This window comes from Bos javanicus, chromosome 15 (genome assembly GCF_032452875.1).
Source record: "Bos javanicus breed banteng chromosome 15, ARS-OSU_banteng_1.0, whole genome shotgun sequence".
Classification (NCBI taxonomy): domain Eukaryota; kingdom Metazoa; phylum Chordata; class Mammalia; order Artiodactyla; family Bovidae; genus Bos; species Bos javanicus.
The window spans coordinates 49,137,044-49,155,031 of NC_083882.1; the positions used below are offsets into that span (position 1 = coordinate 49,137,044).

The 17,988-nt window shown below is 39.0% G+C and overlaps 1 protein-coding gene and 1 pseudogene across 1 annotated transcript; one reads left to right on the forward strand and one right to left on the reverse strand.

The window, feature by feature from the left end:
* The first annotated feature begins 325 nt into the window (after positions 1 to 325).
* Positions 326 to 1,340, forward strand: LOC133261306 (olfactory receptor 51A7-like; annotated as a pseudogene).
* Positions 1,341 to 6,802: 5,462 nt separating this feature from the next.
* On the reverse strand, positions 6,803 to 8,155 carry LOC133261307 (olfactory receptor 51S1-like). The gene is given in 2 exon segments (XM_061439807.1): positions 6,803 to 7,337; positions 7,340 to 8,155. Coding segments are annotated over 2 exon segments (966 nt in total). The 5' UTR covers positions 7,932 to 8,155; the 3' UTR covers positions 6,803 to 6,963.
* Positions 8,156 to 17,988: the final 9,833 nt, after the last annotated feature.

Below are 17,988 nucleotides of genomic sequence, written 5' to 3' on the forward strand. Positions count from 1 at the left end.
CTGTCCATAGGGTTGCCAAGAGTCGGACACAACTGAAGAGACTTAGCATGCACAGACACACTTCTATAGAGTTATTTAGAAGTATATAAGGAATAAAGATAGACTTGAAGAGTATAAAGGTCTTAGATAAAAATGAATCTATTTAAATTTACTCCTTATTTTTCTTTATATAGAAAAAGTTATATAACATTATTTCTTGATACCTAAATGTGAACTGTGTTTAATTTAACTGACAACTAAAGTGAGTTGTGTTCAGTAAACATAACTGAGAATAATAATTTGATTATTTATCTACCAGGAGCAGTATGTAAGAGACCTATTTATGATGCTTCCTCTCAATGCCTCAGAAGCTGCAGTCTCCACATTCCTGTTGATTAGGATCCCAGGGCTTGAGGGTGTGCACATTTGGATCTCCATCCCTATCTGCCTCATGTACCTCATGGCTATCCTGGGAAACCACCATTCTATTTGTCATCAGGACAGAGCCTTCTCTGCATGAGCCCATGTACCATTTCCTCTCCATGCTGGCATTATCGGACCTGGGCCTGTCTTTCTCTTCTCTTCCCACCATGCTTAGGATTTTTTTGTTCAATGCCATGGGGATTTCTGTTGATGCCTGCATTGCTCAGGAATTTTTCATCCATGGATTCACAGACTTGGAGTCCTCGGTACTCCTGATCATGTCTTTTGATCGCTTTGTAGCAATTTGCAACCCCCTGAGATACCGCTCCATCCTTACTAGCTCCAAAGTTTTGTACATTGGGTTAGCATTTGCTTTTAAAAGCATTCTCCTAGTTCTTCCCCTCCCTTTCACTTTAAAGAGACTCAAATACTGTAATAAACGCCTGTTATCCCACTCCTACTGCCTCCACCAGGACATCATGAAGCTGGCGTGCTCTGACAATAGTTAACTTCTACTACGGTCTGTTTGTTGCACTCTGTATGATGTCAGACAGTATGTTAATTGTTGTCTTCTATGTGTTTATTCTGAAGACTGTATTGGGTATTGCATCTCACAGGGAATGGCTTAAAGCTCTTAACACCTCTGTGTCCCACATCTGCGCTGTGCTCATCTTCTATGTGCCCATCATCACCTTGGCTCTCATGCATCGCTTTCCCAAGCATACACCCCCTGTGGCTATGATTCTGATGGCTGATGCATTCTTGCTGATACCACCCTTGATGAATCCCATCTTGTATTGCATAAAAACTCAGCAGATTAGAGTGAAGGTTCTGGAAAAATTGGAAAAACTGTGTCTGAAGTCTAAATGATGAGGCAAAGGTGGAAGTTCCATTTTCTCTACATCAAATTGTCTCAGGAGTAGGACAACGTTTCTTTCAAATAGAAGCTGCTTCCATTTACTTTAGAGTCTTTAATTATATTAGCCCTAGTTAAGTAATCAATTAATATCTATCATGGATGTCACACACCACAGCTTTCTGATATTAAGGAAGAAGAGGCTTACAATTTATACAGTAGGTAGTGATCCTGTTGTTGTTGTTGGGGGAGACTGAGGCCATCTATCCTCAGGTAAAAGAGTAAGAAGACATCTAACCTCAGAGAAGCTTGTAAGTAGGAGTTCAACTATAAATGGGAGAATTCTGCAAGGTTCTGGACCATTTAGCATCTTTATATTTGCCTCTTGGCATTTGATTCCTCCTCGTGATTTACATTAAATCCTTTCCAATGTGATTAGGTTTGTCTAAGTAAGTTTTCTTCCTTGCTAACCAAAGGGTGGTGCACTGATGTGCCTCAGCAGCATCTGGGAAATAATAAGAATCATAGGATCTCATCCTTCTTCAAGCCTACTAAGTCAGAATCTGTCTTTTAACAAGATTCTAGGTGGTTGGTGTGTACATTAATGACTGAAAAATACAAAATACTTTCCTGGGATAATGTGAAAAGGAAACCTAGAGAGTGTGTCTTTTGCTAAAGCCAATGTGGAGGGAAAGTGTAGGAGGAAATCCTTGGGGCACAAAAGATGGAGACCTACATACATCATCAACATTCATACATCTCTCTCATTAATGCACTGTGAATTTACACAAGGAAAGAGTTATGAGTGATTCAAATTTAAAAGTCTCTTCAAGATGAAATACTTCATCCATTGTATATGCTTGGCAGGTGTATCTCAATTTGAACTAAAAGAATAGTCTAAATGGAAGGGTGTGGGTAAAATGGCTAGCATAAAGAAGTGTAATAAACATTAGAGAACAAATTATGGTTCCAGAAGTTCTTATTAATATCTCTATCCCCATATGTGCTGTTGAGAGGAGAAAGAACATTTAAGTTCTTCCTGAAACTTATGATTCAAGTTGGTGTGGAATTATTTTCAGAGAGAGAACGGTGCTATGAATGGTAATAGTGAGCCCTGAAAACCAAAGATGTTACAGGATTGATGTGGGTGTGGCCAGTGGTGAGGAGAGAGTGAGAGCCAGGGGAGAGCAGTTGAGGCCCTGCTGTGACATGAAGAGCTCTTTGCTCCCATCTCTTCTGTCTCTCTATGTCGCTTCAGTCGTGTCCGACTCTGTGCGACCCCATAGACGGCAGCCCACTAGGTTCCCCCCGTCCCTGGGATTCTCCAGGCAAGAACACTGGAGTGGGTTGCCATTTCCTTCTCCAATGCATGAAAGTGAAAAGTGAAAGTGAAGTTGCTCAGTTGTGTCCAACTCTTAGCGACCCCATGGACTGCAGCCCACCAGGCTCCTCGGTCCATGGGATTTTTCAGGCAAGAGTACTGGAGTGGGGTGCTATTGCCTTGTCCGTCCCATCTCTTAGTAAAGTAATAAAAACATGGAGGCAGTCAGTGATTCTGCATTTAGTTCATCTACCACCAAGTTACAAAGGGCCATTCAAATGCTTTCAGTAGTTTCGTGTATACAATGAGGTGGTAGGAACTTAAAGAAACTTCCAACTGTAAAATTCTTTATTCAGATTAAATATGCATATGAAGTTTAAATATAGTTATTTTAATTTCCATGATTAATTCCACAAAACTATCATTTATTGAATATTTTATATGTTCAGACACTATGATAAAGAGACTGGACTACATGAAATCCTTATTGCACCTATTTTACAAACATGGAACAGCTAGTGCCAAATCACTCAGGAATAATGGACTGAGGACTCAGCCAGGCCAATGTGACTCCACATTCTTTATATCCAACATTCTACTCTCGGTAAAGAAATGGGAAGATGGAGGTTGGTGTTCCAGGGAGGAGGAAAGAATGGGCTTTGGGGGAAAAAAAAAAAAAAGTTTCTCAGAGACCTCATCACTGTTCTTCAAGACCAAGCTATTTCTCCATTCAATAATTTTAAAAGAGTATTTTGTAGCAGGGTTTTTTTTTTTTTTTTTTTTTTTTTTTTTGTAGCAGGGGTTTTGAATTAAGGCAAATCTGAAAATAAATTCTGTTTAGTAACTAATTTTATAGACCTGGGGCATTCTCAAAATCTCATCCTCAGTATTCTCATTCATGAAATTGAGAGCTGCTGCTGCTGCTGCTAAGTTGCATCAGTCGTGTCTGACTCTGTGTGACCCCAGAGATGGCAGCCCACCAGGTTCCTCTGTCCCTGGGATTTTCCAGGCAAGAATACTGGAGTGGGTTGCCATTTCCTTCTCCAATGTATGAAAGTGAAACGTGAAAGTGAAGTCACTCTGTCCTGCCCAACTCTTCATGACCCCATGGACTGTAGCCTACCAGGCTCTTCCATCCATGGGATTTTCCAGGCAAGAGTACTGGAGTAGGGTGCCGTTGTCTTCTCCATGAAATTGAGAGACTGACATCTAATTAGTTTATTAAGAGAATATATAGTATATCTTAAAGAATAGTTTGATAAAATATGAAGCTATAACTGTTTCTGTATTCCTAGAATATGTTCTAATATATCACTGTGTATTCTTACCTTGTTACTAAATGGATTTGATCTTAAAATTTGATTTTTTCACTTTTCATTTAAAATGTGTTCTGTAATCACAAGTAACAAGGATGTTTCAACTGCTCAACATATTAAAGTAGAGAATTATTATTGTGTTAGTGAATGCTGAAAATGCATTTAATAGGATTCATTAAGTAAGCTTATTAAAAATTTTTAAAAAATACAACATAAATGAACTATTAAGTGTTATAAAGTTTATTCAAAGATCTAGCAGTCAACCATCTAGCAGTGACAGTAAGTGAAACACTAAGGCCATTTAAATAAAATGAGAAACAACATTTTTTGTTCACTCTTAAACTTTCATAACAGGTTGGACATTCCAATGAATTTAATACAATAAGAAAATAAAATAATTTATATGAATATTAGGGGAACATTACCTATCATCTATTTTTACTTATGAATGCTATTAATAAATACAAATAAAATACAAAAATTTTAAAATGGTCCTAAAATTTTGTGATAATTTGGTAAAGTACATACTAATGCAAGATAAAAAAATGTTTTTCTAAATCTAGCAATATATATGTGGAGATAGAAATGGCCAATTATCTCAGTTGATTAGAGTTTGGTGCTATTAACACCAAGGTCCTGGGTTCAATCCCCATGCAGGCCACAGAAAGTTTTCCCCCTTACTACCCAAGGTGATGACATATTAAGGGCTTCCTAGGTGGTGCTAGTGGTAAAGAACCTGCCTGCCAATGGAGGAGACTCGAGAGACATGGGTTTGATTCCTGGGTGGGGAAGATCCCCTGGAGAAGGAAATGACAGCCCACTCCAGTATTCCTGCCTGGGGAAACCCATGGAGAGAGGAGCCTGGCAGGCTACAGTCCTTGAGCATGACTGAGCACACACACACACACACAGAAATGGTGTAATGTTTTATTTATAATAGCAACACAATCATACATTTTAAAAACTACATAGAAATAGACTTAAATAAAGTGAATAATTTTATTGAAAAGTGTAGAAATGTTCTTAATAAATGAAATACATAAATTGTTGGATGTGGAAACATCGTGAATGCTGATTTGTTTATATTTAATCTACTAAAAATGTAGTTCTTGTTAGAATTTGATAGTTTTTCATTGCTTTTGAAAGAGGATCACTTTATACCACATATTAACCAAATCACACTATGAGGCTGGTCTAATAGATCAGTGATATGTGAACATATATGACACACATATATATATATTGTTGTTCAGTTGCTCAGGTTTGTCCGACTCTGTGACCCCGTGGACTGCAGCACACCAGGCCTCCCTGTCCATCACCGATTCCTAGAGTTTGCTCAAACTCATGTCCATTGAGTTGATGATGCCATCCAACCGTCTCATCCTCTGTCATCCCCTTCTCAGCATCAGAGTCTTTTTCAGAGTCAGCTCTTTGCATCAGGTGGCCAAAGTACTGGAGCTTCAGCACCAGTCCTTCCAATGAATATTCAGGGTCGATTTCCTTTAGAATTGACTGGTTTGATCTCCTTTGCTGTCCGAGGGACTCTCAAGAGTCTTCTCTAGCACCATGGTTTGAAAGCATCCATTTTTTAGTGCTCAGCCTTCCTTATGGTCCAACTCTCACATCCATATATGATACTGGAAAAACAATAGCTTTGACTATATAGACCCTTGTCGGCAAAGTGGTGTCTCTGCTTTTTAATATGCTGTTTAGGTTTGCCATAGCTTTTCTCCCAAAGAGCAAGCGTCTTATAATTTCATAGCTGCAGTCACCATCTGCAGTGATTTTGGAGCCCAAGGAAAGAAAGTCTCTCACTGTTTCCATGGTTTCCCCATCTATTTGCCCAGAAGTGAAGGGACCAGATGCCAAGATCTTCATTTTTTGAATGTTGAGTTTTAAGCCAGCTTTTTCATATATATATATATATATATATATATATATATATATATATATATCATACTCCATAAGATTTCTAAAGCAAAGTCCATATCCATACACACACCTAAAATATGACATATATGCTGCTTAGTCAGTCATGTCTGAGTCTTTTCGACCCCATGGACTATAGTCTGCTAAGCTCCTCTTTTCATGGGATTCTCTAGGCAAGAATCCTGGAGTGGGTTGCCATTCCCTTTACCAGGGAATATTCCCAGTCCAGGGATCGAACCAGGTCTCTTGCGCTACAGGTAGATTCTTTACCATCTGACCCACCAGGGAATCAAAAAATATGACATACATAGTTTTTTATTTCAGTGAGAAAAAGAGAATGTATGTAATAGATGATGCTACTATGAGTACATAATTACCTTGTTAACATAAAATTGGACTTAGAAAGAAAAGTCATTATAACAGTTCTTTTAAAACAGGTTTAAGAGAATATGTGCAGGACAAGTTAAAGACACTTGTTTTAAAAGCAACACATGAAAAACAAAAAATATAAAGATATATAAAAGTGGATTTGATCATGTAAAACTGTATTTACTTGAGATTTGGTTGCTTAAATAATGAAAAAGGCAATTACTATATTGGCAAAGGTATAAAAAGGATTTTACATGAAGGATTTCTTGCACATTTTGTTTTTAAAACCATAAACAATCCAGTAGAAAAATGGATGAAGGCTTTTTGAAGAGACTTTCATAGAGGAAGAAACGAAATAGCCTACAGATATGTGAAAGACACTGTTCCTATTAGGAAAATCTGATGTAAAGTAAATTCATCACTAATAAAATTGATGAAAATTTGAGAATAATGGTAACAGGGAATTCTGATGGACATGCAGAAAACATACACTCCTAACAACCTGAATGGTTGTGACAAGACTTAGATTCTGACTGTTTCTGGGCCATGGATGTGATGTTAATAGGGGCTCACAATAGACCACTCCCCTTCTCTAGGGCTCATAAACTTTCATCAATATGCACATGAACACTTCAAGGGACAGAAATATACATCCATGTACATGGACTTTTGTGTACCTGAATGACATTTTATGCATGATGAATTGAGTTCTCAGTCATGGAAACCTTTGTGTCAGGTAACCAACAAATATGGAGGACACATCCTTCTCACTAAGCACAACCCACCTTCCTGGGCTTCAGTCTCTTGTGGATTCTCTCTCTAATCTCCTTCATCTTGACACTATAGAGAATAGGGTTTATCAATGGGGGAAGCAGGAAGTGGACATAGGAGAGAAGAGTACGGGCAGGCTGAGGGATTGGCATCCTGAGACGATCAATGAGAGCCAGGAGGACCATTGGCACATAGAAGAGAAGCACAGCAGAGAGGTGGGCAGCACAGGTTTGGCCAGCCTTCCAGCGATTCTCACTGGATCCCAAACCTTGCAACACCCTGCCAATTAGGCCATAGGAGAATAAAATAAGCAGAGGATCCAAGCCCATGGCAGACAGGACCACAAAGAGGCTGTAGACTGCACCCCACCTCCAGGGCAGGCCAAACGGGCTATATCCGGGTGCAAGCAGTAAGAATGGGTCAGGACCTGTGGACGGCAGTAAGGCATGTGGGCCAGGAGGAATGGCAGGGGCAGGTGGAGACCCAGGCATCGGAAAGCAATGGCCACACAGATCTTGCTGATGACACCATTGGTGAGGAGTGTTGGGTAATGGAGAGGGCGGCAAATGGCCAGTGCCCGATCCAAGGCCATGGCGAGTAAGACAGAGGACTCCATGACAGAAAAGACATGGACAAAGAACATCTGGAGGAGGCAGGCTGAGGCAGAGACAGCATGAGTATTTGCAAAGGCAAGACCCAGCAGGGTGGGCATCAGGGCTGTGGACAAGCCAACATCAGACATGCTGAGCAGGAAGAGGAAGAAGTACATTGGGCGGTGCAGTGTGGGCTCCAGGGCAATGATCCAGAGGATAGCACCATTGCCCAGGGCAGACAGAAGGTAGACAGTGATGAGGGGTACTGCCCACCAGGAGGGTACAGCTGATAGGCCTGGCAGGCCCACCAACAGGAAGGTGGGGGCCATCGAAGTGCTGGCATTGGGAGTTGAGTGGGTGAGGAATGTTGACATACTTCAGGATCCCACTTTGAACTCTGGAAACTGAAAATGGATTAGAAAGATTTATTTAACCTTATGACACATTTGCATAAGGCTTTCTAAAACTGCCTGGCCCTCCCTCTCCTGCCCCAGGCACACATACACATACTCATTCTAGTATCTATGCCATAGTCATCCCTTGCCTTGGAGCGTTTTCTATAGCTGTCCACAAAGCTCTGATTCTCTCTTTAAATTATTTTCCCATTTTCCTCAACCCTGTTTTTCACTGTACCTTTTTTCCTAATTTCCTCCCTCCTTTAACGGAAAACACCCATAAGGGGGTCTATACTCCTATGAGCACGTTTTTTTTTTTTTTTTTTTCTTTTTAAAATATATTTGGCTATGCAGGATTTTAGTTGCAGCATGCAAACTAAGTTGCAGCATGTGGGATCTAGTTCTCTGACCAGGGATTGAACCCCAGGCTCCCTGTATTGTGAGTATGGAGTGTTAGCCACTGGACACCAGGGAAGTCCCTAAACATGTATTCTACTCCTCCCAGGCCCAGGCAATCTGACTTCTGTGCTGCCTCAACACACATTTCAATTCACTTTAACTGCTCTCATTAGTCATCCATTACTCCTTTGTTACTAAATTTAGGGGCACTTACATTTCCTAAACTGATGTATTTCTCAATGAGCTTTGGCTCTTATGAAACACTTTTTCCTTTTCTTTTAATTCTACCTCTAAGAAATTATATTAGTTCTCCATGCTCTTTCCCATCCAATTTATACACTGGTATTTTTGAGAATCTTTCTTTGGCTATTTCCTTTTTCCTCAGTGACATTCCTCCAGACTTCAACTAAATTTTATAAATTGATGAATCAAAAATATATCCCCAGATCATTCTATATTTAGCTCACCCAAATCTCTACTTGGATGTCGTAAGCATTATTCAAATAATCCAAATCAGATCTTAACAAATGTATTCACATACAAAATATTAAATTGTACTTGGTTCTTATACTGCAAACAAAAATCAACTCACAAAGGTTTAGAGATTTAAACATAAGACCTGGAACTACTAAATGAAAATATAAGGGGAAAGCTTTATGACATAGGAATTGGTGATAGTTTCTTGAGTATGACACTGAAAGCACATGTGACAAAAGCAAAATTGAAAAGCGGCATTAAAAACTGAAAAACTCCCGTGTAGTGAAGAAAGCAATCAGTGGAGTAGAAAGGTAACCTATAAAATGGAAGAGGGTATTTTTAAACCATATATCTGATATATCTAATATCTAAAATACATAAAGAGTTTCTACAGCTCAATAGAAAAAAAGGAATAACTCCATTTTAAAAACACGAAATGAGTCTCTCAAGATTACATACAAATGGTCAACAGGTTCATGAAAAGATACTCAACATCAGTAATAATCAAGGAAATGTAAATAAAATCTTAATTATATAATAACCTTACACTTGTTAAGTTGACTATAATTTTTTTTAAAAAAAGATAGGGTTGGCAAGGATATGAAGAAATTGAAAACCTTGTATACTGTTACTGGGAATGCGAAATGGTACAGTCACCAAGGAAAACAGTACAGTGTTCCTCAAAAAATTAAAAATGAAATTGCTAAATGATCCATAAATCTGTTTATGGGTATATATTAAAAAATATTGAGATGAGAATCTCAAAAGATATCTGAACCCCCATGTTCATTGAAGCACTATTCACAATAGTCAACGTATGGAAAAAAACCTAAATGCCAATCTGTGGATAAATGAATAAAGAAAATATGGTAAACACGCAAGGAAGGCTGTTTCTGTTGTTGTTATTTAGTCACTGAGTCGTGTCTGACTTTTTGCAATCCCATGGACTGTAGCCTGACAGGTTCCTCTGTCCATGGGTTTTCCCAGGCAAGAATACTGAAGCAGGTAACCATTTCCTTCTCCAGGGGATTTTCTTGATGCAGGGATGGAAACTTGTGTCCTCTGCATTAGCAGGGAGATTTTTTTTTTAACCACTGAGTCACTAGGGAAGCCCACAAGGAAGGTTATTCAGCCTTAAGAATGAAGGATGGCTTGCTATATATAACACGGATGGACCTGGAGACAGTATGCTAAGTGAAATAAGCCTGTCACAGAAGGACAAATACTGCATGAGTCCACTTATACGAAGTATATAAGTAGTCAAACTCATAGAAACAAAGAGGAGAATGATACTTGCTGGAAGAGGGGCAAAATTCTGTTTAATGAATAAAAAGTTTCAGTTATGCAAGATGAAAGGTTCTAGAAATCTTCTGTACAACATCATGCCTAGAGTTACCAACTTAAAATTTTAAGAGGTTAGATGCCATGATTAATCTTAAAATAAAAAATTTCACAGCAAAAAAAAAAGAAATCTAATATAACCATGGTATTTTATATGAGGTTAAAAGATTAGGGAAATAATGGAACAGAGTGTCCCTAAATGGAACAATATTTGCAGCTTACATTACTGAATGAGGTTTAGAATTTGAAATACATTAAAAAACTACAAATAAATAAGAGAGATGAGTAATCTAACTCCAAATTTGGCAAAATATTATTTTTTCTTATAAAAATAAATACGAATGCCGAACAAATGTACAATAAAATCAATCCCAGTGGTCACAAAAATAATACACATTTTCAAAATAATAAAACTTTTCCTACACATCACATGGAATAAATCATAAAATCTGATAAAATTATATTCTGGAAAAGATTAAGGGCCTGGCTCTTAATCAAGGCTGTAAGACTATAAAACTGTGTAGCCCTTTTGAGAGCAATTTGGCAGAACTCATTAAAACAAGAACTTTATTTGGCAGTTCTAGTTTTTGATATATTAACCAGACAGAACGACTCTCATATGCATAAGGAGGCATAAAAAAGATTTTTGTTTGCAAAAAGAAAAAAGTAGAGTCCTTTATAATTCTTTAATTAATTAGTTTTGATAACTAATTAATCAGGGAGATGGTCATGGTGAATAACAATCTTAATAGTTAAGAAAGAAAATAAATTGTTGAGTTAAAAAATGTATAGTGATTTCTATACAATGGCATCAGTTTAAAACCCTCTTAAAGTACTCTGTCTCCCTGATAGCTACATTTGTACTTAAATGCCTAGAAGCCCCAGAAGGATTTGCATTCAATTGATTTGATTAGAGTAGTAACGGCTGTGGAAAAGGGACTAATACTGGATGGAGGATAGGAAGTCAAAGATGACTTTGGCCTTAAGCCTAATACTTTATTTTTTCAGATAGATTCTCTTATCAAATGAGTAACTATCAATTACTTGGTAAGCTCCATTGTTTCATATCAGATATTTCTCCCTAATCCAATTCATTCACTCATCAACAATGCTGTGGTCTTTGCTGAGGCTTGTATTTACACTATCTCGATTGGTTTCCCTACTACTAATTCTTCTTTTTAATCCTTTCACCATACAGATCTCACAGTGTTATTTCCAATTTGCTGTCTGATAATGTGGCTGTGATGACTTTCCTCAAATCCATCTGGTTTTCTCCTGCTTTAGAACAGAGTCCAAAACCGTTTTACCATCTGGCCCCAAACAACGTTTACTGTTTAATCCAATTCTATTCTATTTCTACTCATCCATTTTAGCCTTCCAACCCTACTGTGACTCCTCAGGTATGTCACTGACTTTCACACCTTCAAAAATACAATACATAAGTGCAATTTTCTTCTCTCTCTCTGTATCATCATGCCTCATATATATCATGGAGTTCCAACACAGATGCTGTTTCTCTCTCCCCTGGACCCCTGCAGACCACCTTTTCTCCCAGGGTCCAGGATAGATTACTTACCCCTCTCCTGTCACACTCTGGCACATTCCCTAATACAGTCTCTAACATTCTCAGTTCAGTTCAGTTCAGTCGCTCAGTCGTGTCCGACTCTTTGCGACCACATGAATTGCAGCACGCCAGGCCTCCCTGTCTATCATCGACTCCCGGAGTTCACTCAAATTCACGTCGTCGATCGAGTCGGTGATGCCATCCAGCCATCTCATCCTATGTTGTCCACTTCTACTCCTGCCCCCAATCCCTCCAAGCATCAGAGTCTTTTCCAATGAGTCAACTCTTTGCATGAGGTGGCCAAAGTACTGGAGTTTCAGCTTTAGCATCATTCCTTCCAAAGAACACCCAGGGCTGATCTTCTTTAGAATTGACTGGTTGGATCTCCTTGCAGTCCAAGGGACTCTCAAGAGTCTTTTCCAACACCACAGTTCAAAAGCATCAATTCTTTGGCACTCAGCTTTCTTCACAGTCCCACTCTCACATCCATACATGACCACTGGAAAAACCATAGCCTTGACTAGACGGATCTTTGTTGGCAAAGTAATATCTCTGCTTTTGAATATGCTATCTAGGTCGGTCATAACTTTCCTTCTAAGAAGTAAGCCTCTTTTAATTTCATTGCTGCAATCACTATCTGCAGTGATTTTGGAGCCCAAAAAATGAAGTCTGCCACTGTTTCCACTGTTTCCCCATCTATTTGCCATGAAGTGATGGGACCAGATGCCATGATCTTCGTTTTCTGAATGTTGAGTTTTAAGCCAACTTTTTCACTCTCCTCTTTCATTTTCATCAAGAGGCTTTTGAGTTCCTCTTCGCTTTCTGCCATAAGGGTGGTGTCATCTGCATATCTGAGGTTACTGATATTTCTCCCAGCATTCCTGATTCCAGCTTGTGCATCTTCCAGCCCAGCGTTTCTCATGATGTACTCTGCATAGAAGTTAAATAAGCAGGGTGACAATATACAGCCTTGCCGTACTCCTTTTCCTATTTGGAACCAGTCTGTTGTTCCATGTCCAGTTCTAACTGTTGCTTCCAGACCTGCATATAGATTTCTCAAGAGGCAGGTCAGGTGGTCTGGTATTCCCAATATTCTCAGTTATTGATATTTCTTGCTATGCTTTCCTTCTCAATGAACTCTTACTTCCTCAAGATAATCTGGTTCTTTATTTTATTCATTATAGTGATTCCAATTTCTAATTTACGTGTAGGTGTTCAGTGTGCTCAATTGTGTCCAACTCTGCGACCCCATGGACTGTAGCCTACCAGGCTCCTTTGTCCATGGGATTTTACAGGCAGGAATACTGGAGTAGGCTTCTGTCATTTTCTCCTCCAGGGGATCTTCACAACTAAGGGATCAAACCCACATCTCTAGTGTCTCCTGCATTGGCAGATGAATTCTTTACCACTGTGCCACCTACGGAGCCCTTCTATTAATAGTTTATATTAAGCTGCAAATAAATTTGATTCATAAGTATTATACTACTATTTTGCAATTCTGCAATTCTGTTTCTCTAAACTTTCTTCTGGATTTGATCACTCTTTCTGAAATGCCCTCTTGATTTTATTATTCCATAATTGTCACCTTTCTCAAAATCTTCCCATCCACTCCTAATGCAGAACTAAGTTTCTCCAAAATGTTATTCTTTCCTTCAGTGGAGTGCTTTCTTCCCAACCTATTTCTAGTTCACACCTTCCCTTTCTGTTTCTTGGGTTCTCTGCCTCTCTATCCACTAGATGGAGCTTCCGAGTATCAGGGCTTGCAATCAGAATGAAGGTTCCTGCTATATACCATGCATTTCAGGGAGCATCCCTGTTCATTAAAACAGTTCAGGTAATGGGTTATGCTTGATAGATGTAAGGTAGAAATATGCTTGGGACATGTTTCTGTTGTGGGGATATTTAAGTCACCATATTTGGCAAATTCACTGAGGAATGAAAGTAAGTGAAAGTTGCTCAGTTGTGTTCAACTCTTTGCCACCCCATGGACTTTATATATAGTCCACGGAATTCTCCAGGCCAGAATGGGAAGCCGTTCCCTTCTCCAGGGGATCTTCCCAACCCAGGGGTTGAACCCAGGTCTCCCACATTGCAGGCGAATTCTTTACCAGCTTAACTTTTCAGAATTGTGAAAGTCTTCTCATACATACGTAGCAAGTATACAAGAAGCACTTATATCATCTCCCATTTACACTATTCACACACAAAAGGGCACTCACATCTGGTAATCAACGTACATGCCCCCACATAACACAGACATATACATACGCACTCATACATGTTTATTCATACTGATATACAGAAACACATACACTTTCATATACTCATGTAAAAAAAAGTTTATTCATGGACAGAGGTATTTTTGAGGCTGATGCATATTAAATTAGCATATATTTAAACAAAATGTAATGCATACTCATGCAAACACTCAGCCATGCAGAGATATACAAAATGCTCATTCCCTAAGATGGAAGCACTTCTGAAAATGTACTGATATATATACACATATTCACATGAAAATACATGTGGAACAAAAGCACCCGTACATCGATGTATTAGTATATTGTTATCATACATACACTCATCTCCACAGATTGTGAGTGGCAAGTGCCCTTAACCAATCTTTTGCTGCTTTACACCATCAGAGCCAAGTAAATACAAAGACTCAATCATTTTCCATAAACACACCTGCAGACAATGAGTAAGTCTACCTCTTCACATACACATATTCCTCAGATGTTCAGAAACTTCCCTCAGTATGCAGCACACAATCATACATCTGAAGCCTTTAGGAATGCAGGTGATCATAAACACGTATCTAATAATCACATCTCACATCACTCATTTTTATCAATATTTTTCTTAGGGCATTTTTTATCCATATTTTACTTCAAATATCTGATAGGTTACTACAAAGACAAGTATAAGCTCCATTTTTCTCATACTGAAATCTTTCTTTCTATAGATTTATTTCTATGATTCAAAACTGAAAGTGGGGACATTATCAACAAAAGACGTGTATAAATACTTAACGATGTTTTCAGGGAGAGGACAAGTTTCACTCATTACCGGCTTAGTTCCCTGCCATTTGAAATACAAGTGGTTCAGGCTACTAAAGAGATAAAACATGGGATATTTGGTTATAGGGGAGATTTGAGGCTGGCACAATGGAGATATTGGAGCAGCCATACAGAGATGGCAGAGTATTATGAACAAATCTTCGCAATTTATGGTTGCATCCAGACCAAGATTGGCTATAGGGTTCTCAGTAAAATTCTCCTTGCTACTTACCAGGCCAGCATTGAAAAATTTATGTGTCAGACAGGGTCTTCAGTTGCAGATGAATGCTACAGAATTAGAAGTGGCCAATTTGAGAAATTGCTAAGTTAGATCACAGGAGATAAATCACAGTAGGAAGAAATGGCTAAGGGATTGGACTTTTCTCCAAGGTGATGATATATTTCCTGAGAGACCTCCGTTTGTCTCCATATTAACCTTGACTGTACTGAAAGAGATATTTTCAGGGCCAAGAACTAATGAATCTGTTGGAGGCTGGTGGTATATTCATATGACTAAGTAAGAGATCAAATCAGATACGTTATGAAATTTGAATATGCAAAAGACCTAAGCATATAAGAAATATTTTTAAAAGGGTGTCACATGTGGGATTGAGAAATAAAACAATCCAGGGAAAAAAAGTGATTTGGTAAATTATAGAGTCTAACTTTTGGTAATAAGCTCTCTATTTTTGGTCTCAAATCTGTGGCTAGTTGGAATACAAGGTAGGGGTCAGTTCTGCTACTCTGTATATTCAGAGTATATTCAGATTCTTTCTCACACTCTGTCTTTGTGAGGACACCCATGCGATTTAGCTTTGCTCTGAAGAATCTGGGGAAAAGGACTCCTGCTAATCTTATAAGGAGTGTAAGGTAGGCAGAAAGACAGCCCTCATATAGGGAATAGAGGATACTGCTACTGAATTTTCAAAATTCCCCAAGTTCCACCATCCAGATTTTGGCTACCAGTAAGCTTAGAACTATACTACATTAATTTTTGCAATAACTTTTTAGTTTCTATTGGAGTATAGCTGATTAACAATGTTGTGATAGTTTCAGGTGGATAGCAAAGAGTCTCAGTCATATCTATACATGTATCCATTCTCCCCAAACTCCCCTCCCATCCAGCCTGCCAAATAATATTGAGCAGAGTTCCCTGTGCTATATAGTAGGTCCTTGTGGGTTATACATTTTAAGAACTATACTATATTAATTTTAAGACATCTCTCAGTGATATATTTGGTCTTCGTAGTCTGCTTCAAGTGACTTCCTATCTCTAAAGTATGGTGGTAACTGTAGTCCTTTATGCCTAGTCTCCAAGACTTTAACCTAATCCTGAATACTGCATGCTGGTTCAGAATCCATATCTATACTTGGACAGTTATTTCTATCTTCACTCCATTATCCATCTCAGGAAACAATTTATTCTTACAAGAACTCATCTGCTACCAGTTCCCATAGACCTGCTAATGTTAATATATTACTCACTGCAAACAAATCACTTATTATTCTCTTAACTTTACAAATCCCTCTAGCATAAACTAGTGCATTATTATAACACTTTCCATGCCTTCCTGCTACTCTGTGAGCTGTATAAAGACATATCATCTTTTATATTTTTCATTCCTATAATAATGGTATCTTTCCATTATACATGAAATGTATTTGTTGAATTCCATGAGCTGTTTTACAGTCTGCTTATATAAAGATTGCTCTCATTGTCCAGATTCTGAACCCATAGCTCCTTATAAACGGCATTGTGCTTTTCTAATCTTTCTACTGCTCCATCCTAATTCTCCAACCCAATTCTACATTTCCATGCTTCAAAAATGTAAGTGACTTTCTGCAAGTGGTCAAATTCTTTACCCTATCTTCTTTCTTCCCTCTCAGGCTCAGAAACAGTAACTTTCACACCTATTTATCCTTCTGCTTTCCTCATTCTTTTTTCATCTCCCCAATTACTACCCTCTCCCCATTTACTTTATCACTCTTACCTCGAGTCTTATGGTCCTTTTTCACACCTGCTTCTCCCTTTGTGCAGTTCACTCACTTGGTCCTCCCAGTGACCCTCACACACTTTGGGGTTCTATTGGACTGCCTCAGACGTATTCTTTATGCTTCTCTTGTTGTACAGCTTCTGGGGGAGTGGGTGGCATGTGGGGTACAGGAAAGTAGAGCACAGGTGTCCAGTCTCTTGTTGCCAGAACCCCATGGGGATCCTGAGAATGCTGTAGTTAGTTAAGGGTCTGTGGTTCTGCCTAGAGGAAGTATCATGAAAACTTTTGAACTGTAGCTGGAATGGAAGAATCCTTCCATCCCCAGCATCAAGTCCTGCTCTCACAGCCTGTAAAACAAGTCTCTTCCCACCTCACAATAACTCTGAGCTCATAGGCCCACTAGGTTCTGATGCCCTATTTTGTCCTGGCCTTTCTGCTCTTTGGCAGTTTACAACCTCTCCCAAGCTTTTTTTTTTTTTTTCAAAGAGCAGATAATGAGCCCCAGAGAGTATCCCAGGTTTAGTCCATAGGGGCACCTTCTGGATTTGTTGCTTGTCTTTGTTTTGACTAATTGCCATGAGCTCAGTGGAGTACCACAGGATGTTAATGGCTGTACAGGTTCCATCTCTACAAAGATCACTTACTCACTTTGCTTTGTAACTTCAGGTTAAGGGCTGAATCGATTCAAATAATCCATTCAAAGAGGGCTGTTGAATGACCTTTTATCCTTGTTATGCTTTGATGCTTATCCCCAACCACACTCACTCTGCTACACATAAAGTCAGATCTCTCTGAAATACAACAGTGAACCTGGTTGGATCCCCTCACTCCTCTGGCCCAAATCAAGTCATTTGCACTCACTCTTTTTCTCTCTCTTCCCTATATTTGCCCTTTCTCATTCTCCCTGCCTTTTCTCATTCTTTACAAATGTCCTGTTTGGTGGATCAAGTATCAGACACTTCCACTCCCCACACCAGCTTGTGGCTTTTCCTTCACACCTTGGACATAATTAGCCCAAATCTCTGTAAAGAACCTAGGGACTCATGTGTGTCATGCCACCCACTGCTCTTCCCCTACCTGAAGACTTTCAGGGATGTTTTTGTTCCTATAATCCCTAAGGCAGACCTGGGTAACCAGATTCCAGCTTGTGGGTTTATACTGGCTCATCCCTCTTACTTTTATGCCTCTTGAAGAGATTGTGC